This window comes from Mesocricetus auratus, unplaced genomic scaffold, assembly GCF_017639785.1.
Source record: "Mesocricetus auratus isolate SY011 unplaced genomic scaffold, BCM_Maur_2.0 Super-Scaffold_2245, whole genome shotgun sequence".
NCBI lineage: Eukaryota > Metazoa > Chordata > Mammalia > Rodentia > Cricetidae > Mesocricetus > Mesocricetus auratus.
This window is the reverse complement of record NW_024429180.1, coordinates 42,521,602-42,545,728: the sequence shown is the minus strand read 5'-3', so window position 1 is coordinate 42,545,728 and position 24,127 is coordinate 42,521,602. Positions and strand designations below refer to the sequence as shown.

The 24,127-nt window shown below is 41.1% G+C and overlaps 1 protein-coding gene across 2 annotated transcripts in view; it reads left to right on the top strand.

The window, feature by feature from the left end:
• The window catches only part of Vwa8 (von Willebrand factor A domain containing 8), a 347,144-nt gene that overhangs the window by 89,758 nt on the left and 233,259 nt on the right, over positions 1-24,127 (top strand). For both annotated transcript variants that reach the window (XM_040756735.1, XM_040756796.1), the window contains exons 5-10: positions 886-1,053; positions 6,814-6,978; positions 8,266-8,315; positions 8,907-9,015; positions 10,858-10,962; positions 22,748-22,879. In XM_040756735.1, the coding sequence (XP_040612669.1) occupies positions 886-1,053; positions 6,814-6,978; positions 8,266-8,315; positions 8,907-9,015; positions 10,858-10,962; positions 22,748-22,879 (729 nt within the window). The remainder of the gene's footprint in view (positions 1-885; positions 1,054-6,813; positions 6,979-8,265; positions 8,316-8,906; positions 9,016-10,857; positions 10,963-22,747; positions 22,880-24,127) is intronic.

Below are 24,127 nucleotides of genomic sequence, written 5' to 3'. Positions count from 1 at the left end.
AAGTAATGAGAGCAGCTATTGAGTAAAAGCCATGGATTGTGAGTGTAATTCTGGACCCACGTTTAACAAACTCCTTAAAATCACCTTTGGCAGGAGAGTTATTCTAAGAAACTCAAGTCATGACGTCAAAGGTGATTTTAAGGAGTGGCAATATATAGTTAGCAGCATTAATTCTGTTTGTGTTGCATGCAAAGAAATGTGAATTAGATTTTAGTTGAAAGTCGACTTTCAAGGATTTTGATGTAAATATTTGTGTTCAGGACCTGTCAGTTGAAGGAGAAGCTTTACTGTTTTCTGGTCCATTATCATTTACTCTCTATTTCCCTCCTTTACGAATTTTCTTAAATCCATGGGGATACAGTATTCATCAATTCAGCCAACCAAATGTCTATTGTTGTCAGCATTGGCCATCGCACGAAAACAGAATTTGTTTTAATGGCTCATTTGCAAACATCATGGTCTTCAAGCTTCCCTACCTAGCTTTGGAGCCTCACAAGATGCTTGCAGAATAGAGAAGCCAAACTGTTGCCTTTGCTTCTCTTCTCTAATTAGGAAATCTGTTACCTTGTTTAATTATATTACCCATTCATAGATAACTGTTAGTTTTCTATTTCATTGGCTATGTAATCTAAAATGTAATGTTGTTAAAAAAAACTCTAGAGATCATTTCTGACTCTTCATTTAACAGATGAATAAACAGGCACAAAGAGGTAAAATCGTTTGCCTAAGATCAGATAGGTAGAGAAAACAAAATTAAGATAGAATCTTCCTGTCCTGATTCTCAGTCTCTAACAAGAAACACAGTTAGTGCAGGTGCAGGTACAATTAGGCCATGCTCTGCTGCCGTCGGAGTTCTCATTTTGCCTTTGTATTTCTTGGAAATAGTGTGCTGTTCGCGCTGCCACGGAAGGCAGGACGCTGGTTTTGGAAGGCTTGGAGAAGGCAGAGAGAAATGTGCTTCCAGTATTGAACAACTTGCTGGAGAACCGGGAGATGCAGCTTGAAGATGGGCGCTTCCTGATGTCTGCAGAGCGCTATGACAAGCTTCTCCAAGTAAGAAAGGCAGCCAGCTGCTGGCCACTGCTTCGGGAGTGTCCTGTGAAACGCCACTGTGTGTTAAGGTGGTCCTTCTCTTTGGCAAACTGCTGAAGTAGATCCCGGCTGGTCCATCTGCAAAGACCTTCCTAATTTATACCAATGTTTCCCTTTTCTTTGACCAGTTTAATAGCTAATTTTCTCTCCCCCATTTTTCTCCTTTGTTCCTTCTTTCTTTTGGTAATGACTTTTAGACAGTGCCTAGCATCTGGGATAAAAAGCTAAATAAACTTCAGGGTTTTTTTTTTTTAAGATCTACCCATTAAGTATGTATACAGTGTTCTACCTGCATGCACGCCTACAGATAAGAAGAGGACATAAGATCTTATTGTAGATGGTTGTGAACCTCCATGTGGTTGCTGAAATTGAATTCAGGATCTCTGGAAGAGCAACTAGTGCTCCCAACCACTGAGCTATCTCTCCAGCTTCAAAGTCCAGTTCTTAAACTCAGGAAATGCAATTCAGTGGAGACTGACTGGCATGAATAGGATGTTTAAAAGACACTCTAGGGTTCAATTCCCAGCATACACGTGACAGCTCACAACTGTCTCCAACTCCAGTCCCAGAGCATCTAATTCTCTCTTCTGGCCTCCAGTTGCACATATGATGCATAGCCATACATGCAGGCAAAGCACTCACACATACAAAATAAAATTTAAAATAAATATATAAAAGCTAATAAATGAAGCTCAAGCCACCGGCATTTCCCACCTGCCACTGAAGTCGACTCTCTGCCCTCCACTTTGCCCTCAGCACAGTAGTGTAGCATGGATTCTCTTTGGTCTTACTAATAGAAACTCAGTCAGCTATCTGAAGGCGAAAGCTGAAGCAGAGAAGCAAAACGGCCAGCCCCTGGAGTTCTTACTTCTAACAATGCTCACACCAAAGGGGCGATCCTGCCCTCAGACTGATTGCCTCAGACTGTGTCAGACTGCTGAGCTCCTGTGTCCTCCTGCCTTATATTCCTCTCTCTTCCCAGCTTATCCCTCCTGTCTCCACCTCCCTAGTGCTGGGACTAAAGGTGTGGTCTATCTGTCTGCGTCCTCTCTTACTGTCCTCCAGCAGCAAGGCACCCTTGTGTTACACCTGCTCGGAAGGCTTCTCCCAAAGTCTAGACATTACATGGGTGTTTCTTGTTCCTAGAGAGGCTTTTTTCCCCCAGGCATTTGCTTGGCTCACTCCTACAACCCATTCAAGTCTTGAGTAAATGTTACATTCCAGTTTTCCCTGTGATGTAACACTCCATGGCTTACTTATGTTTTTGTTTTACCGTCTGCTGTCTACTAGAATACAAAATTTTAAAGGAAGTTCTCCACACCCTTTGAAGAATGTTTGGCATGTGGTAAGTGTTCATTAACTATCTGTTGAATGAATAGCAAATGTGGTAAATGATATGACACAAACGTATACAAAGAGCCATCATATGTATGCTGGGAATTGAACCGGTATCCTGTGGAGAAGATGCCCCAGCTCTTAACTTAGCCAAGGGCTCTTCAAAGGCTTTATCAGTGAGGCAAGAGTTGACATGAAGCTTCATCCTTGGTCACTGAGCATGGGGTGCAGTATACTGGCTCTCTCAGCAGCAGTGCAGCCTTTGCAGGCAGTTCCTCTACATCAACACTCTGCGACCTGAAGTCTTTCTCACACTTCTGTTGATCAAGGGTGGCACCATATACTGCTAATTATGTGTGTTCACGCATGTATTCATGCGTGCTACGGTGCATGTATGAAGGTCGGAGATCAACCTTGGATGTTGGTTGAGAAAGGTTCTTTAGAAAGAATAGCTTCATGTTTTAGACTAGTAGCCTCCACAGCTTCCAGGGATTCTTTTGTCTTTATCTCTCATCTCCTGGAAGGAGCCTGGGGATAACAGATGCTAATGCTATGTGTCTGATTTTTGCATGGGTTCTGGAGATTAATGTAGGTCCTCACACACTGCAAGTACTTTTGCCCACTGAGCCATATCTCCAGCCCTGTGCCTTATACTTCTTGATCTTGCTCTAAAACTGCTAACATAGGCCTGGAACACACTAGCTGCTGAGTGATAGATATTGGTGCTGGAGGGTCTCTGATTGAATGCATGCTCTACCTAATTCCTGTACGTGGAGTCTTTCTCTGTAACCCACCTTGCAGCATTTAGCACTCTGTTCTTTATCATCTGTGGAAGTACCAGCATAGTGCTAGCTCAGTAGTCATTTTCTTCTAGATATATCCAAAAATGATCTAATTGTAATACAATTAGAAGATAATTGTGGATTTAATCAGTAAGAAGAAGTTAAATTTGTACCTTCATGTTGTTATAGTTTGTTCAGTGAGATTAAGTCAAATTTTATCTAGTTTGTCTTTAAGCAAAGGTAAATATTGTATAGAATACTTTCCTTTTAGCCTTTTTCCAATTGTAAGATTAGAGATTTTCTTAGTTACTTAGTTTTAGTAGAGGATTTAGAAAAAATATCACTAAAGCACAGGACAAAAACAACATAACAAAAGCTTGGTATATTCTTTATCCTTGTAGTTCAATTCCATACAGAGTTATTGACTATATTATTGCTTTGGATAGGAACTCAGTACATGAGAAGTGTAAGCGCTTTAGCACATGAGGCATGCTTATCATCGAAAGAGAAGGATTGATCTACATTGTTCTTCCCCAAGTAGTTGTTAACATAAACATATATTTTCCATTGGTAAATCTTTCTGAATTCTCAGGCTCTCTCTCATGAATACAGACATGGATAGGACTATACCCCTCCCAGGTCCCGAGCTGTCTTAGCCCCCAATTAACACACGAATCACTATATTAGTTATGAAGCTGTTGGTCGTTTGCTTTGGTTTCTTATCGGCTAGCTCTGACTTAATTATTAACCCATAACTGCTGATCTAAGTATTTCCATGTCTCTTACCGGAGAAAGGGTCAGGACCTCTTAATTCTCCCGACTCATACATTATGACTCACTGTGCCTCTTTACCCAGAATCCTCCTCGACTCCTAGCGCCACCTATCTTGCTTCCCTATTGGCCAACGGTGCTTTATTCATTAACCAAAGAGAGACATATACACAGAAGGACTTCTCCCATCACATTTTCTTTGTGCTAGATCCAATTACTAAATTTTAATACCTTAGGACACTTGTAACTGGGGAGGAGGCTCAGTGGATAAGAGAGCTCTGCTCGTGAAGACCCAAGTTTGGATTCCCAGTACCCAGAACGATAGATCTGAGAGCTCCCTGGCCAGTCAGCCGAGCCCTCGAATTCACTGAGATATCTTGTCTCAGAGCAATAATGTGACACGTGATAGAGGAAGGTGCCTGGTGTTCTAGTCTGACCTCTCCTGCATGCACCTGTGTGCATGTGTTACCAAACTGGGAGGGTCTCCACTTGTTTCTCGAGTCAGATCTGGCCACCCACCCTCAATAAGCCATTCAAAAGAACCAAACTAACAGTGGATCTAGAAAAGGCAGGTTTATTCATGTGGCCACACTGGAAAGGGAACAAAGAGTTCCAGCAAACCCCTCAAATCCTTCATCTCTGGGGTCCTGAGGCGAGAGAGGGCCAAGGATGGGCACATGTAAACCGGTGGCCCTCACCTTTTGGTCACAACCCCTTTTAAGGGAGGGCTCCAATGTCCCTTCCACTGGGCTCTCTGTACCCATCAGAAAGCACTTGCATTTTGTAGCAGCAGCAATAATTTTAATGGTCAGGGATCACCACAGCATGAGGAACTGTATTAAAGCGTCACAGCTCTGGGAAGGTTGAGCGCCTCTGTTCTAAGCGTCCAGGTCAAAGTGTGGTCCCGCACACTATTGTTGAACATTATCTGGGCTTCAGTCTGATCCTGTAAGGTGGTCTGAGAAGTTGTTAGAACTGTGTGAAATCTCTTCCACAGAGACAGTTTACCCCTCTCGCTGGGGCCCTTTCCTTCTCCTAGAGTGAGATCCCTGGTGAAATTCTTATTTCTTTTGGGGTCCATTGTTTCAATAATCTGATAGTCAGATTGAAAGATACAGTGTCTTATTAAAAGTTTCTTAATTTCTGTCAAACAGGTTACACATGTACCCTCAAACTCACATTGCATGCACCATACATACTCTTCTCTCTCTCATCTCTCTCTCTCTCTCTTTCTGTCTCTCTTTATCTGTCATTGATTTCATTATATGACGCTGGTAAAGTTTTATTATTATAGAAATAACTAGTTTGTATAAACTTCATATTCTGATTATCTGTGTTTTGAGGCTCTCAAGGAAGTCTGGATCCAAACATTTGTTTTCTAGTGTATGTGGCATAGTATCTATTAATGTGTGATTTTTGATTTCAATTATTTTAAAAATTCATAAAACCAGTCAACAGACTTTTTCCTATTATGTACTGGAGGGAATAAGTCCTCAAGATCTTAGATTTAGAAATAATCTTTTTAGGAGTAAAGACACATATGAAATAATAGAAGCTTGCAAATCATACAGTTACGTAACACTAAGGGGCCCCTAATGAGCAGGGAATCACAAAAGGATGCATTTTTATGAAGCTGTTATATTGAGCTTTGAATGTGTGTGCTTACCCCGTGCAAATGGAAGTCTCTTCCATGGCAGATGCATCCACATTGGTGATGCATGCTGTTTTGCAGAACTGCAGTTTGTGGATGGGTTGAAGCCACTGGCTTGTAGATGTGAGGTTACTGAGACGGGGAGAGTCAGATACCATGATGACGGAAGGTGTTGAAAACCCTGTTAAACTTTTCTGTACTATCATAGTCATAGTGCTGTACCCTCAGAAGATATACTCAAAGCTGTGGGCTTTCCCCTTAAAATGTCTATATGCACATTTGGATAGACTTCATAGGACACCAGGAATCTGTGTGTGACTGTGTTGAGCCATTGATGGGTTAGGTATGGAGGAAAGGCACATTTACCAGGTGTTTGCCTTGGACATTCACATATATTCTCATATTTAGTTTTTATGGCACTCAGTCATGTAGATTACATTATAGGTAAGAGAATTGAGGTTCCAGGGGTAAAGTCACATACATTTTTGGTAGTTTAGCTAGAGTTTGTGTCAGATGGCTGAGTTAGGGTCTATTACAACTCCAAAACTTAGCCTGTTGCTATTCTTAGGTTTGTCTTTGGACCGTGGGTGTGGTAGATAACACACTTGACTTCTACTTTGTTCATTCATATAATATTGTTCATCTGTATTCTAATTATATGAGAAATTTGTGGAATGGTAAATGTGAACTTCTGGAAGATGAAATGAGAAAAGCAAACTTTTAAAAACTGGTATTATTAGTTATATGCCTTAATAGAACTATACCTGTAAGTATAATTGCCTGTTTAAGGGCTGTGGGGGAATCTCTACTCTGGCAACTGTCTGTTCTTGTAGGTCTAGCTTTGTGATCTCTGCTCTCTGACACTCCCCCCCGGGTCCATGCCATGGACCAGAGCTTGGCAGTCTGTCTCAGGATCTTTTGTTCTGGGCAGGTAGGCTACATTTCCTGCCCAGCATACATCTCCAGGCTGTGAGCTTTCCCTGGCATTGGAATCCTGATTTATTTTGCTGCATTCCTCTTGGCTTGGTTTTGAGAGTGTTCTTAAGTACACTTCTCTTAGCAGTCAGGGTATGGCTGGTTCCTTGTCCTGGCAGCTCTCGCATTGGGAATCTGTATCAGCTGCTCTTGTAGCTGTAATCTGTATCGCTTTTGCTCTAGAGTTCTGATCTCTTACTTCCCTAGGATCACACTAAAGAGGAGATGGATGCTTGGAAGATTGTCCGGGTTAGTGAACATTTCCGAGTGATTGCCTTGGGCTTGCCAGTGCCCAGATACCCTGGAAATCCATTAGACCCCCCTCTCCGTTCTCGATTTCAAGCCAGAGATATTTATTTTCTACCCTTCAGGGTAAGTATGTCAAGGACATAGTGCTTGGAATGGTTTTTATCTATAACAAAAAATTCAATTCTATATCAATGTTCGTGTATTTTTATTTTTGGATTTTATTTTATGTGTATGAACTTTTGCCTGCATGTGTGTCTGTGCACCACTCATGTCTTAGGTAACTGTGGAGGCCAGATGAGGGCATCTGGTCCCCTGGAACTGGATAGACATTTGTGAGCCACCATCTTGGTGCTGAGGATTGAACTCGGGTTCTCTGGAATAGCAGCTAGTGCTCTTTACTGCTAATTTCTCTCCAACTCCCTGAGGTTTTTTTCCCCCCATTGAAAATGTTTTTACATAAACTATAATCTGATCATGGTTTCCCTCCCCCATCTACTCCCAGAGCCTCCCCACCCTCCCAACTCCACACCTTCTTCCTTCCTCTTTAGAAAACAAGCAGGTATATAAAAAATCATAAAACATATAACCTATAAAAACACAAAATTAGAAATCACAACGTACAAGCAAAGGACCAGTAAGATTTAAAAAAAAACAAAAAAACAAAGCAATCTGAGACAAAAAAAAAAAACTACAAATATTGCAAAGGGCCTATCTGTAAGTATGGTTTGTATGCCCAGTGAGATTCCAGTGGAGAAACTAGAATGTCCTGTGTGAGCAGCTGTCAATTAGAGACAGTTCCTGGGTTAGAGATGGGAGTTCGTGTCCCTCCACTTTTCAGCATTTGACCCCGTCTGGCTTAGACCTCTGTAGCCCTGAGCATGCCGCCTCAGTCCGGGTGTTTTCCTATGTTCCTCTGTCATCCTGATTCAGAGGTTTTGCTTCCTTAGTGCCCTCCATCCCCTCCACTCTTACAATCTTTCCCTCTCCTCCTCCACATACTCCTGAGCCCTGAGTGGTGGGGTTTGCTGGAGACGCCCCATTTAGGACTGTCTAGTTGTAGGTCTCTGTCTTAGTTCCCAACAGAGAAGCAGGAGGAAGCTTCTCTGATGATGGCTGAGCATAGGTACAGCAAAATGCTGCTGGGAGTCATTTTCTTATTTTTTAAGTATGCAAAATTATATATAAAAAAGAAAAGTCGGTTTCCCGTGGTGTTCACAGTGTTCATTGTGAGCCCCCTGACGATTTTAAAGGCTGCCTTTGCTTTTATTAAATGGAATAAACTATGAAGCGATTGCTTTGCTATAAATTATAGTGCCTACTTAATTAAAAGTTTAGTTTATATTTAGAAAACATTTGTGTTTCACCCATTGTATTCATTATTAATCAGTTTTATATGTTTCTGTTATTTAGGATCAACTAAATCTGTTATATTCAGTTGGAGCCAATGTCTCTGCTGAGAAGTAAGTATACTCTATAAATACATGAGGATTAAACTCTTAATTTGTTTAACATTTAAATTTGTTGTTAAACTAAAAACTTGTTTACCAGTTTTTGTTGAGTCTTCATAGAGGCTTCACAAAGGCCTGCATGTTGGAATGAGGCCAGAAGGGTGAGTAGGCCTCTCCAGATAGGGAGAGGGTGGGTAAGGACTCAGTGAGTCCAGAAGGGTGAGCAGGCCTCTCCAGACAGAGGATACGGACTGAAACAAATGAGCATGAGACTTAAAAGCTTGTGCTCTCCTCTCAGGGAATAGAATGCTTTTAGCAGCTAGACCTTAGGTTAAAGCTTTAGAGAGGTGGCGATGAAGCTCAGATGACAGATTTGAACCAGGTTGTAAAAATCTTATATATTGTGATAGATTAGAGAAAACATCCACGTAGCTAATCAGCTTCTGGAGTTTTAATGGAACATTATACAAACCATTGTTCTTTAAAAATTAATAGTATATTTCATCTTTTTAGATAAATTAGATCATCTGAACTATGTTACGCTTAACATACATTTATATGTTAAAATTATTCAAATAAACTTTAAAATCTGTTCCCTTCTAGGGTTTCTCAGCTTTTGTCCTTTGCTACAACTCTCTGCTCCCAAGAATCCTCTGCACTTGGACTTCCAGACTTTCCTTTAGATAGTTTACCAGCGGCAGTTCAAATCCTGGTAAGCATAAAATAAATTAGGATGTGGCAGACAAACGGAAAGGTCATCCCTGGGTTTGTCACTTGTGTTGTCTTGTCATTTTCTTCTAGAAGACCTGAGATTGGTGCATATAGCGGAACAAACTGTACAGAGGCCAGTGGCGTGCTCAGTCTCTGGAGAGTTTATAGTTTTGAAGAAGGGAGAGGTAGAGATTCAGGTCGCATAGAGGAAAGGCAGCTTCAGACTGATCAAATAGGAGGTTTATTGTTGGGAAATAGATGCTCAGCTGATGCAACCTGAGGCGACGGAGCCAAGCTTCCCTACCTTAGCACCAAGTTAGTCCTTGGTTAGTGGTTATCCCAAAGGACACATGTTCTTAGGTGCTGGCAGGTCTCCCAACTCGTGAAGAGAGATGGCTCCAGGAGCCTAAGGCAGCCTGTGTAAGCTAGCTTTTTAATAACTGTGGGAAGGGAAGGAAGCTCGGCCATGCATGGACAGCATATGAGCAGATCTGAATACATTTGCAGCTACTTTCCCAAAGCACGTGGTGTCCTGTCTGGAGTGACGGGAACGCCTTCAGGGCAGAGGGCACATACAAAATGTTCAGCCACAGATGGGCCTGGAATGTTTGCAGAACGAGAACAAGTTGTATCATTAGAACTAAGTGTTTGTGGTAGAGACAGAGGTTAGAACCCTACCATGAATTATTTTGTTGATGAGTAATCCTGCCTGGATTTTATGGTGAGGGAGGAGTGGCCCACCAGAGGTTGTGAAGTAGGTGGAGTATGGAGTGATCATTCTTATGTCAGATGAAGATACCTCTGCCAGCAGTTAAGAGAGTAGGGACATCTTGGTTGCGTGACAATGAATTCGAGGAGGCTGTTGAAAGAAATGTTGACCAAGACCCTGCCGAGGAAGGCATCGTGTGAAACAAGACTCCTGTTTTTAAATGGTTCTTCCTTTCTCCCATTTGCAGTCTGTCAGACAGCTAGCTTTTCTATGTGCTGTGTACATTGTTGTATACATCTTGAATACTTCTTGTTTACCAGACTAGATGTCTCTCTTAATTTTACCTCAGTAATTCTTACTTTGAAAATTCTCTAATCTGAAAAAAATGTCACTTTTAAAATCGCAAAACAGGTGCCCATTATCTCTTCAATGAGAAGTCCCTGTTGTTAACATGTATCCCTGTTAACCCTGCTAACACATGTACCCTCCCACCCCCAATTTTTTCTGAGCTACTTGAAAGTAAATGCAATACTCTCTTAAGGTGCGACCTCCAAGAATTGGAGCACCCTGTATGTCCAGACCACTCTTAACACACTCCATATCATGGTGACAGCGATCCAGTAAAGTCATCTAATAGCCAGGCCATATGGAGATCTTCTGTTTGAATGGTGTGAACAGACTTGAGAGTGCAGTGTGATTTGGATGAAGAATTTGAGACCGATGAACCCCTTTTAACTCTGCAGTTATAACTGTGAGACTTTCTGGATATAGATAAGATAACTAGATTAGGAATAAAGGCTGGAAATGCAGTGCCTTGGATGACTAGACTGGGGAGATATGTGCTCTTGCAGATGTGTCGAATCCCATATACTGTAGAGTCATCTGGTAGATAACGGAAGGCAAGAACTAGATAAAGATGCATGGGACCAGCAATGTAGATGGAAGATGGGAGTGAGTGGCATTGCACAGGGATATGGTATAGGATCGGAAGAGATGAAATTGCTGCCTTTTGTGCATTGCTGGAAGATACTTGTTATACTTGGGAAAGTAAACTTTAGCAGTATGTGTATATTTCAGATAAATTTTCTGTGATCGAGATGTTGCTGACCTCTGTATATGTCTGCTCCTAAACAGAATTCCTTCCCTATGATGTCAATTGAACATGCAATCCAGTGGCTGTATCCATACACTATTTTACTGGGACAGGAAGGGAAGATGGCTGTGGAAGGTGTTTTAAAAGTGAGTATCTGTTTCTCCTTCCTTCCCGTCCTCTTCGCTTCACTTTCCTTTCCATTTTCCCATTTTTCTAGCCCCCTCTCATTTTTCTTTACTTGTCTTTTTTGCTTCCTTTGCTTCCCTTCCTTCCTCTTCCAAGATAGTAATCATTGGATGCCAGTAACGAGAAAACATTGGTGTGAGAAGCAAGCACTCAGGTGTAGGTATAGCTAGGAGGTTTGTTACGTGGAGCAAATAATCAAATACAATAGAACAAAAGGATGACTATGTTGATTGTATGGGAGTTAGAGGTCTCACTATTGGAGAAGGGTTATGAGCATAGAAAGGAGAAGACAAGAAAGAACCCTGAGGTGCTGGGTTGGATGGAGATATGATTGTGAATCATGGTTTTTTTTTTTCATTGCATATATATCAGTGTTACCTTTTCCTAGGAAGACATGAACAAGAAGACATGATCTTCTTGCACCAGAGCATAAACAGCAGACTAAAGAAATGATTCCAGCAAAGTCTAGTTTTGTGCACCAGAGAGTTGACTCGAGGTTACTTACTGGAGCTGGAGAATTTATAGTTGGCCACACTGTGTTCTCAGACGTGGGTCCTGTGGGTCTAGTGCAGGGCCTTGTGAGTACCTTGCATGTGCCTAGTAAGAGAGACACTTATACACTGCTTGGTGAGCCTGCTCTCCCTTCCATGAGCAAATGTCAATGGGAATTCTTCTGAATGTCTTGTGAATGTCTCATGTTGGTAAACAGAGCTGCTCTGGTTTCAACATAGCAGTGGCTGTATCATGGCTGGAGGATAACATTACACAATGTGTGAAAAGTAGATATGGTAACAAAATCGTGTGTGTTTACACATTTCCCAGCTCTGTAGTCTAACAGGATCTAGAAACCATGATCACACCAACTGCCTGGATGTCTGAATCCCATGTTCACTAAAAGGATCTAATTCCTGAGAAATAGGGCTGAATGAAGACAGGATCAAGAAACAGAAGATGATATCAAGGGAATTTTCAACAAATGATGTTAGCATATCAAAACCACAGAAGAGCTTTCTGGTTTGAACATTGAAAATAGTAATTGATGATAATCTGCTGTATAAAATAGGTTCACACTGATTTAAAAAATTTAGAATATGGAGGACAGGCAGCTCTCTTCCTTGTCACTATAGAATGCTTACCAACAAATACAGAAAAATTATATAAGTTGAAAAATCACTATTAAACCATCATCAGATTGATGGTTGACTTAGTAAGTATAAAGTTGGTGTGTGTGTATGTGTGTGTATACTTCTGTAATTGAACATTAATGTCATTTCTGAATATCTTGCAAAATACTTAATTGACTACAAAATAGGAAAGTGTTATATAGTCAACTTCTATGTGACCAGACAGAAAAACTGACATTGGCATTGTTTGCCTCTCAAAGTGTTGTGTTTGTAAGAGTTCATCATTCATCAGGAATCCTGCTGAGAGTTGAGGATATGAGTTGGAATATGAAGAAGTATAGTTATAGTCCTGGGTTAAGGGACACTTTACAGAAGAAAGGCCTATGTTTTAAAAACTCTTCAGGCCATGAAAGGCAACTGAAAAACTGTCCTGGATTGAAGGAGACTAAAAAGTGACAGTAATTGAATGCAGCACTTTTTCCTGCATAGATATTTGGTCACAAGAACAAGTGAAATTGTTGGCACAGCTGAAAATACTTACATGGTTATGAATTGGATAGTGTGGTTGTAATTTAGCAACCTAGTGATTAAATTTGCTCAAGTTCTTGCTTTCAGGAAATGGTGAACTACGATGTTTAAGAGTAGGGACCATCGCCAGGCATTGGTGGCGCACACCTTAAATCCCAGCACTTGGGAGGCAGAGGCAGGCGGATCTCTGTAAGTTTGAAACCAACCTGGTCTACAAGAGCTAGTTCCAGGACAGCCTCCAAAGCTGAAGAGAAACCCTGTCTCAATCCCCTCCCCCCAAAAAAGAGTAGGGGCCATCATGTCTTCAGCTTGCTCTTAAACTGTTAAAGAAAAAAATCAGTTGATTGTGTGCATGTACATGGAGTAGTAGGGAGTCCAAAACATTCTAGAATGGTAACAAGGAATCTGAGTGAAGGGGAAATAGAAATTTTTGTACAATTGTATCCTGAAGTTTTTCTATAAGTTTGAAATGACTTCAAAATTAGAAATATCTAACATTTGAAAATTAATATGTAAGAAAAATATGTAATACACAGTTCAAAATTTCAATTTAAATTCATAGCTTGGAATGTGTTTATATAATTATGCAGAATTTATACAATTTTCAAATAGTTTTAATATCTTCTGTTTTTTTCTCTGGTGTAGTGTCACCATTTAAACTTATGGTTTTCATTTTTGTCAGAAGTCACTAATACTTGGGACATGGTTTTCTTTTAAAATATGTATAGCATAATTTTCTCATTATGTGGCTAATGGTGAGTTCTAAAAGGCCAAACTGCCCTATGATGTTTTGTTAATGTGTACTTATGTGTTGATTCTCAATGGGAACACATTGGCTCACTAATTAGCTTCCTCTTAGGAAGGCCAGATTTTGTTTCTCTTGTAGTCTGGCTAAAGATGCACATTGCTTTATAGCAATTAAAATGACTACTGTGTGGACCTCCATTTTCTAGAAGCTGGGATTTGCCAGCCTTAAGCATTCCTTAGGAATAGTATGTGTTTCTCCCTTGTTCTCTAATCCTTGTGTTCTGTAGTAGTGGAGAGGGTAGGTGAGGGGAGGGGCACTTTAGTGCATCTAGGAACACTGAGAATTCCCAGGCGTGTAATCTTCATTGGTTCAGTGAGAGTGTTTGAGATTAGCTATTCAAAGAGCCCAAAGAAGTAAAATTTTCACTTATTAATGACATCAGTAATAGTAAGATTAAAAACTTACTTGTTTCTCATAGGTTATGAGAAGTGTAGCTATGGATAGAATTTTTTTGAGAGCTTCATATATGAGTACTGTGTTTACATCATTTCTAATCCTCTATCCCCCCTTCAACTCCTTCCTGTCTCCCAACCTCTCTCTCATGACCTCTTCTATGAGTATTAATCTGAGATTTTATCCTGAGTCCTTTTAGTGTTTCTTGTATATATATCTCTACAGCCGACCAGGTGTATAATACATGTCGGGGCACAGTTTCTGGAGAAAACTGTTTCTTCCCAACTTAGCAGCTGTTGACTGCCTATAGCTCTTCACCTGCGGTGGGCCCTTGTAAGACTTTCCCCATCCACAATGGCATGTCCACTGGTATTGTCATTATGCAGGTTTTGCTTGGAGGACCACATTTGTTGAGGCTACATGGTTACAGCAACCAGGTCAAGTCTTAGAAGATACTGTGTAGCAACAGGCATCCTGGTCCTGTGATTCTTACAGTCTTTCCTCCACCTCTTCCTGATGTAGGGGTTGCATTGTAAATGCACTGGTTGGGACTGGGGAGGCACCCAACAGTCACTTATTCTCTCCATTTTGACCAGTCTTGGATCTCTACCTGCTGTAAAAAAAATGAAGGTTGAGAACTGCACTCAACTCTCAGGCTTAAGTATTTATACTATAGTTTAGGAAAGTGGCAACAAGGTTAGTCTAGTGTTATCTCTCCAGGCATGGGTAGTTGACTAAGTTTATAGTGCCTGGGTGAGTGGGCTCTCAGTCCAATTAGACAGCTCTTGGCTATCCCCAGGTTAAAAGTGACATTATTGCACCACTGGGGGGATATCATGCTGTGACAGTTTCCTTGTGGTTCATAGGCTTTGAGGCCGTGAGAATTGTCGCTTTTCTCCCTTTCCCTTGGTAGCTTGCATAGCTCCTTCAGACACTATGAGAGGTGGTCCTCGAAAAAGCCTCAAGGTGAATCCCAGCTCGGTTTCTGTGTCTTGTGTTTGAAGTGTGTGGTTCTTCAGTAATAGTCTTTTCAGTTCTGGACATCCAAAGGCGATGGCAGCAGTAGCTTACATGTATTGCTTTGGGACCAACAGCTGAAAAGGATGTTTCCTATGGAGATTTTTTTTGTTAGTCTATGGCTGTTGGTGGAGTATTATAACCCTATGTGTCCTAACTCCACTTCACACCCCCTTACACACACACTCTCTCTCTTGTATGTCTGTATTATATAAATGTTTTTAAGCAAGCTTATAGAAACTTTCCCTGTGGCTTCTTCAAGCATTGTCGCGCCCACCTCAACAAGCAAGGAAGACGCAACGCCCAGACTCTTCTTTAAGCAATTTATTCAGGAACCTTGAACAATCTTCTTCTTCTGGGGAGCGCCAACCCACAGCTTAAAAGCCCTTGGGCAGCCAACCCCAGTATGCCACGTGGAACATGCAGATAGGTCCACGTACGCAAAGGCAAGGCTGATATCCAGCCTTAACCAAATACAGGTGTTGTTTATCACAGAGAGCACTTGCTGTCGGGCTAGCAGAAGGCGGAAGCCAGCACCATCTTAAGAATGCGGCACTTTGCAGCTCTCTACAAAGCATCCTTAATGATGTCTTTCTTCTCTTCTTCCTTGTATCTGTGCTTTCCTGTGCCCTCTTATAGCACTGTCTCACTTCTCCCTCTATGACGGATTCACTGGTAATGCCTCCCAAGGTTCATAGGCTTGAATATGTGGTCCCTACTTAGTGGGGCTGTTTGGGAGGGTTAGAAAGTGTGGCCGGGTTGGAAGATGTGTTTCTGTGGGGCCAGGATTCAGGGTTTCACAGGACTCGAGCCATTCCCAGCCAGCTCTTTGCCTCCTGCTTTTGGATCCAGGTATGACTCTTAGCTGTTGCTTAAGCTGTCAGCTGTCATGCCTCTGCTCTCTTCTCATAAACTCTAACTTTTTGGAGACACCAGCTCCAAATAAACCTGTCCAGTGCCTGGCCATAATATTTTGTCACAGCAATGGGAAACTAAGACACCCTGTCTCGAGAGTTCCTTCTCCCCCATCCATGGATCCTTTCCACTTTCCTGTTTGTGTGTCTGCTTTAATTTCTGTACTCAATCTGAAAATTCAGAGCTAGAATCCACAAGTAAGAGAACATGCATTGTGTGTTTTCCTGGGTCTCAGAATATTCACCTCAGAATAGTTTCTAGTAGAGACAGGGTCTCACTATGTACCCCTGGCTGTCTGGAACTTGCTGTGTAGACTAGGCTGGCATCAAGCTCACAGAGATCCGCCTGCCCCCATCTCCCGAGTGCAGAAGTAGGGAAGTGTTCCTTGGTTGAGACGGGAAGCTGCCATATTTGACTGTAGTTAGTGTCCACTCCAAGACTCACACTTGAGCTGGAAAAGGAATATGAGCGTCTCTAAATCAGCACCTGAAGCTGATTGACATCAGTCACAGAAGCGGAGGAGATGGTGTTTGTGAGCAAAGCTGAAGCTCGGTGCAGTGTGCATGCCTTGGGAGAAAGGGGGCACTTGAAGGAAGAAGAGAGGAGACCAGCACTGGAAATTCTGGTGAAATGAAGCAATGTGAAGTACTTTGTGACACAACCAGGGGGAAATCTTTCCTGTGTAGATAATTTAGTGAGATCAAAGGTCTTCACTTTTTTTTAAATAGAGAAACTCCATTGATGTGTTTCTGACTCTAGTTTAAAAACAAATTATAGAAAGTTGTAAAATACTTTGGTGTTGTTTTTCTTTTTGAAATGGTCTAACTATGTAGCCCTGGCTGAGCTGGCATTCGGCATTGAGATCTGCCTGCCTGTGTGAAGTGTCAGAGCTTGCCCTTCATTGTGGCCTTCATGATAAGGGAAGCAAAATACGGTTAGAGGTTCATATTGCAAACAGAAGTATTCTGACTCTGATAGTAGGCGTTGTGATTACTCAGCTAAGCGAAGAAAACGTGTGACGGTTTGCCACCTTAATTATCTCAAGCACAAGCTGAATCGCAGGGGTAGCGCAGCTGAACCTACAGAGCTCCTCTTGGTCACACTGCCTTCTCTACATGCAAGTGTCAAATGCCCTGGCTGTGGGGCAAGCTGCTTATAGCTGCAGCTCTTTTATCTGTTTTTGGCACTCTGTGATTTCTCTCTTTTCAAAGTATGTCTTAAGCTAATATTCATGTGTGAATGTTATTCTCAGATAGTTTCGATAAGAAATGTGAAAGTGAACTAGAAAGGGTTATAATAATGGAGTAAACATATCTGTTCTAATAGAACAGACCAAGAAGAGGGCATATTTTTTCTGATCGATATTCCAGAAATCGATGCAGTTGAATTATATGTCCATTTGAATTTTGATGTAATCACTTAATTAAAGGAAAACCTATTTACCGCTGAAATGCAGTCAGCTAAAATTCCGAATACTTTCCTTTTTTTTCTGAACCAGCTATAGAAGTGGCTGGGATGACTTCATTCCCCAGATGGTGCTTGTCACATGACACTCCTGTTCTTAGAACATCCCTGTAGCCATGGCATCACTCCTAGCTTTAGTTAAGACTCAGAGAATACTTTCATTCTCATCTTGCCACACTTTGAGAATGGCATGCCTGGTGGGGCTTAGGAACAGATGCAGCCGAGCTTCTTGGCACTCAGTCCTACTTAAGTAGGGCTCCATCGTGACAATAGCTAAATTCGTAGGTTCCCTTGGAGATTGAGAGAGAGAGTGCCACTCTGGTTCATTGATAATATAGTCTGAACCATATCTCTTGCTGTGAAGCTCAGAAAGATCTTGCATTTAGTGTTCTTATCTAGTTCAACAAACATTAATTGAGCACCCATTATTTGGAAAATAATTGTCTACACAGTGAATTCCAGGGCTGCAGAAACAGATGCTCTCTGATCACTCCTCTTGGAGAATTTATAGTCTGGTTAGAGCAACAGACACTCTAGTAACATTTTAGTATAGTGATTTTATAACACTGTGGCTACAAGATGAATGGTTCTGATCAACAGCATTGGTTCAGTGGCAAACAAGAATGGAATAGGCACAAGAAATGTCGCAGAGGTGGGACAATAGATGTTGCTAGGTGATAAACTAGGGTGAATTGGAGGGCTGTTCTAGAGTATTATTTAACCATGTAAAGGTGTGCTACATTTGCTTTTGCTATGGAATATTTAACTGCATAAAGGTGTGTTACATTTATTTTTGCTGTGGGATATTACTTTAAATATGTAAAGGTCTGCTACATTTGTTTTGCTGTGGAATGTTTAACTGCATAAAGGTGTGTTACATTTGTTTATGCTGCATTTATTTAATGATGTAAGGTGTATTGCATTTCTTTGTGCCTTATTTGTTCAATTATGTAATGATGTGTTGCATTTGTTTCATCTGGCTTGCCTAAGGTGGCACTTGATTGGTCTAATAAAAAGTTGAATGGCCAATAGTTAGGCAGGAGAGGGATAGGCTGGGTTGGCAGGCAGAGAATAGATGAGAAATCTAGGCTTGAGAGAGAGAAGAGGAGGAGGAGACAGCAAGGGAGAAAGAGAAGGAGACACCTGGGACCAGTGAGGCAGCCACCAGCTATCAAAACAGTAAGACACAGAGAAAAAAAAAAGATAAAAGCCCTAAGGCAAAACATAGATGAAGAGAAACAGGTTAAGTTAAAAAAAAAAAAAAGCTAGCCAGAAAGAAGCATAAGGTAAGGCCGAGCATTCATAACAAGTAAGTCATGATTTGGGAGCTGGTTGGTGGCCTAAAGAAAAAGTTTGGAACAGAGGACTGAGCAAAAGTGAGAGTTCTGGAGGAATTATTGGACAAGTGAGTTGATGGAGATGCCATTAGTTAACATGAGAAAGTAGAGAAGGGAAATGTGTGTGAGAAGAGTAGACAGTTTTTTACAGGGGGATCTTTCTGACCTTGAGGTTTCTAGGGGGGTTTGTCCAGCAGGGTTTAAGTTGTAGATATATTTTCTACAACCATTTCTAGAAATATTTTGATATTAAAGATAGATTGTTGGAGCCTGCCTGCAGATGCAGTTATGGGGTAGAGCCTGGCCAGCGAGACTTCTGGCAGGAGATTTCCAGGCAGTGAATTGGGTTTGCCATCTTTGGGATACCATGCCTGTCTTACTGGGCTTTGGGGACCTTTCACCCATGTCAGGAGAACATTCAGAGAAAAACAAAACCAAAGAGATAGCTGCTTGGGAATGATTACTGTATGAGTGTTGCTTGATTTCATGGGGATGCACGAAATAAACTCTGGGAGCCAGTAGAGAGAAACTAGATACTGAATCCTGGAAACTGTCATTTAAGGATTAAGGTTAGAAGTCTGGAGTGTTGGGAAGAAAGCAGAGGAAGTCAGTTAATAAATTGTTGTCTTCAGTTGAGAAATTATGGGGCCTTTGTCTAACTGTGAGGTTGGTAAGAGGTAAATGGATTAGGTTGTTTGCAGTAGATCCAGAGTGATCTGCTAAAGATCTAGATACAGGGCTCAATCAAGTAATCAAGGGTAATTACAAGCTTTTTGGATTGTGGAATTTTATTGATGAAGTTGGGGATGGAGAGACGGTAGGAGATCAAGATCCCATAGCCGTCCATGCTTGACTGAGGTGCATGTTAGATAGCCACATGGAGATGTCAAAGGGATATAGACTAGTACATAATTTAAGGCTATAACTATGCGTAGCTTAGGTTGTAAAAGTTAATTATGTGGGAGATCCAAGGCAAGTAAGGTTGGTGGTTCTCTTAAAGGTAGATTAAAACAGACTGAGGACAAAAGTGAGCTAGAGTTCTTAAATAACTTCAAGGTGTGTTCATGAATACTTGACTGTGAGGTTCAGCAAGAGTTAGAGTCTGTTAGAATGTACAAGGTATCTTTACCATAAAGTATATCATTTCTTTCAGTTGATATCTTTTATTAAATGGTCCTCTCCTGATGTGACTTAAAGTGAAGTTATTGAGAAAATTAAGGAAAACTTTGGAAATAGACTAAGAAAGAAGGAGGTGGTAAAGAGACTCTGAGTTTGTGAAATTGGCAGTTGTTTGTGGATTTACTAAGAGCAGCATTAGTGAAGTGGAATATAAACCACAATCAGAAGACATAAGAGCACCAAGGATGCAATGAAGATGGACAGGATGTCCTGTTAGCAAAGTGTGTTTGGTGAGCTGATGCAAAAGCTGGCGGGATTTACAGTGATGTAAATCCAAGAATCTGTTTCTTCCAACAGGATAGATGGAGGGACAGACAGACAGACATCTTTATAAGAACAAAGGCCAAAGTTTGTGGGGTACATGATCTGTACGGCTTGGGTAAGGAGAGAAGGAGATTTCTAGGGCATCATTGCTTTGGAGTGATGTAAGAGCATCTTGTTACTCTGAGCCACAGAGTGATGGAGTTGTCATAATTTAAATGGGAAAGATTTCTCGTATCTTTCTATCACTTAAAATAAAACTCCTTTCTTATTGAACAAGCAGGAAAAGAAGATAGATGATTTTTTAAAGTTTACTTTTATTTTAGGTTATAAAGATATTGCTTGCATGTATGCTATACCACATATCTGCCTAGTGTCTGTAGAGGCCAGAAGGGGGCGCTGGATCCCCCAGAACTGGAGTTAGAGATGGTTGTTAGCTGCTATGTGGGTGCTGGGAACCAAACTCAAGTCTTCTCCGTCCCTCAAAGCATAGATGGTTTGGAGGATGAAGACATTCCATTTACATTTCTGTTTAACCACTGACTATGACCCCATGTGGGGATCCAGAGGTTGTAGAGTGTGAGTCAAATAGACACATGATACTTTCCCAGAGGGCTTAGTGTTCTCCTAAGGCCTGCGTATCTGAGGCTCTGGGGTGAGAGCAGAGTGCCAGCTAAATTGCCTCCCGAGACCCACTGATGACCCCCACTGCTGGCTCCTTGGGAGAGAGAGTAGCAGTGGTTTGAGTAGCTACTGACAGGAAAAGAGCCTCACAGGAACAGGACCACATACTCCGTTAGTAGCTAATGAATATAGTCTCAAGAATGTCTCTTCATGCTCCACAGCCTAGAAATAGGGAGAGATTGATCATTTAGTGCAGTGGTTCTCAACCTTCCTAATGCTGTGACCCTTTAATACAGTTCCTCAGGTTGTGGTGACCCCAACCATAAAATTTTTGTTGTTGCTTCCTAACCGTAATTTTCTATTGTTATGAATCATAATGTAAATATCTATGTTTTCCAATGGTAGTAGGTGACCCCTATGAAAGGCGTCTTTGACCCCCCCTAGGGGTCAAGACCCTCAGGTTGAGAACTGCTGATTTAGTGCCAGGATTGGTTGTTAGAGGATGAATATGGTTGCCTTACAGACTAACATCAGCGTGGTATGTTTCATTACAAACCACAGTGCAGTTAATATACTCCTAGACAAAGTATTTAAGTGAAATTCAGAGTTCATAGAAAAATCATGAAATGTTATGTCAATCATCTCTTTCTAAGGTGAAATGAATCATGTCTCTCATTTTCCAGAATTACCTTTCAGATTAGCATTCCTCTAAGTGGTAGTCTGCCTTGCAAGGGGAGCTTCTCTGCTATCTGAAGTGTAATCTACCCTACTATTCTTACTCTACTGAAACATTTCTCCTAGTGTAACTATAAGGGTATAACCAGTACAGCAAATGGATGGGAATGGTTGTGTTCGCTTCTGGAATATGCATGCTCTGAATCAAACCCTTTATCAACTTAGAAAATGTCCTGTAGCTGGGAAAACACATCTTTAATTTCACCGATTTGTTTTCTGGAGATTAACAGCTGCTTGGTCTGATTCAGATGAATTTCAGTCCTTGGCTGTGCCTTGCTCCTCTCTATTGGATCTCCCTGAAACAGTGTTATTCTCTATGAAATCCTTCCTTGTTGTTGCATTATGGAAAACAGTTTTTACCATACTGTTGTATGCTGTGTAGATTATGTAAAGCACTGGGCTTCCATTTTTATGGTACCACAAATAGTTAATTTTTTCCTTAGGTTTCTAGAAAGACGTGATTGCCTGTGGGGTTTAAATCTCCAGAATGAAGATTTTAACTGAGAGCTGTGTCTTTGAACATCGTTTTCTTCTGAAAACTCTTTTCTGGGCATGTATTGTGTTTTTCAATATCAGATGGCTGTCCATCCATTGATTATCTCTCTCTCATAGTGATAGTGTCCTACAGTGATTGCAGGGTTTCTCTGTTTATATTTTTAAAAACCCTCTTTTTCATACTGAACATACTTTAAGCTTGCATTTTAATTAATTTTCAATTAATATTTCTGTTTTCAATAAATCTGTTCTCTGTATGCATTTTTAAGATAGTAACTGGTATAAGGGGATGCAGTCAGTGTTAGAATGTTAATAATTGGCTCACATCAAGAAACAACCAATGGTTCTGGCCTTTTAAGCCAATTCCACAAGATTGAGAACTATACAGTGCAGACGGCACCCTGCCAGATGCTGTGCAAGACTGATTGTTGTCATTTATTTTAGTTACCCTGTCTACACAAAGGGACTGCTGAATGGTGTCTGAGTTCTGTCTCCTCAGTTTAGGAAACACGCTAGCTTTGTGCTGGTTTCAGCAGTCCTCGGCCATAGGCCTGTTTCACTTAAGAGTTTTCTAGAGCTGAATCATCCCTTTCTAGTAGATTGTAATGTATTGTCAAGAAATGTGGCTTCCAAACTTGTATGTTTCCATTGTGTTAGTAGACGTTTAGCGACTATTTTTATATCCCCTTTAATTACTGTTTAAGTGGGATGGTATTAGTAGAAAGCAAAATAGTCTCATTCACTTCAAGCCTCTGCTTGTATAAATAAAATGGAATGGTTTCAGTTCTAATTAGGTAGAATTTTGCATACTTAACATTAATTCTGAAATAAAAAGTAAATTGCATGTCTTTCTGGTAACTTACAGCGCTTTGAGCTCCAAGGTTCTGGAAACTCCCTGCTTCCTAAAGAGATTGTAAGAGTGGAGAGGATGACTGAAAACCACATCTCCCAAGCTCACGTGACAATCCAAGTGGCAGGAAAAGAAGTGACCATAAAGGTACTTCATCACAGGTTTATTCTGTGGGAAGAGTTCAGGAAAATGGGGAAAGCCTTCCTTCACAAATGTGTAGTTTACCTCTGAGAAAACCAAGTGTTGGTTAATGGAAACGTTTGTGCCATGAGTTTTTGGTAAGGAATAGTGCTTCAAAATGGATACCCTCTAGCAAAGGGAAAACCAGTTTTCTCCAATGGAGTACCACAGAGTAAGTACAGCAACCCACACTCCAGGGCAAGCCCCATGCCCAGAAGTAGTTGGCTAACCCAAAACAAACTCCATGGTATTTGTTTGTTTCTTTGTTTTGTGGGCTTTTTATTTGTTTTATTGTGGTTTTTTTGTTTGTTTGCTTGAGAGAAAGAACATAAAGTTGGATGGGAAGTAGGTGGGGAGGATCTGAGAAGAGTTGGAGGAGGTATGAAGCATGATTAAAGTAAATTGTATGGAAAAATAGTAACTATGGAGGAAAGAGAAGTGGTGCTTTTAAACATTTTTCCCTATTTTCAAGGCTGGCCGGTTTGCACAGGAGCTGTGCTGTGGGCGGGGCCCTTCTATTCTATTCCTGTTGTGAGGGCTCCAGAAAACCAGGGAACAATCCTAAGTGTCAGAGCAAATGCCCGCCTTTTTATGTGCACAATTCTATTGTAACAATTTGTTTTAATATGGATATTAATATTTATTCAGATAGCTATACTTAATTCATTCCTTGAACTCAATATTAGTTATGTCTATCATGAGCCAGACTGTTTGTAATTAGGTTTAGTTTATATTTCTTGTATACTAGATATTTTTCTCCTTACATACAGTATCCCCTTTAAGTCCCCCAGTAGTTCTGGAGGTAAGTTCTATTATTATTTTATAATAGCTTAACTAGCTGAGCTGTACAGTGATGCCTTACTTCACCCGTGTTTACTAGTCAGGGAGTGGCCTGCTGGGATCTCTAGATAGGCACAGTGGCCACTATACGCCCATGCCTGCTTCAGATGGATGTCCTCCCGTGATCTGAGTTAGAGGAAGAAGACTAGGGACCGCAGTAGTGTGAGGGGTGTAGAGTCTGGAGATGGAAGTCATGCAGGGAGGAAAAGGGAGAGTTGAGAGGAGACCCAGGCTAAGACGGAAAGAAATAGCATAGGAGGATTCTACTAGCCTAGGAGTAGGGTAGGGCCCTGCGGCAGCTTTAGTCAAGTGTTTGGAGTTAAGAGATTTGAGCCCATTGCCATAATCTGTTACACTTGGTAATCGCTCTGTAAA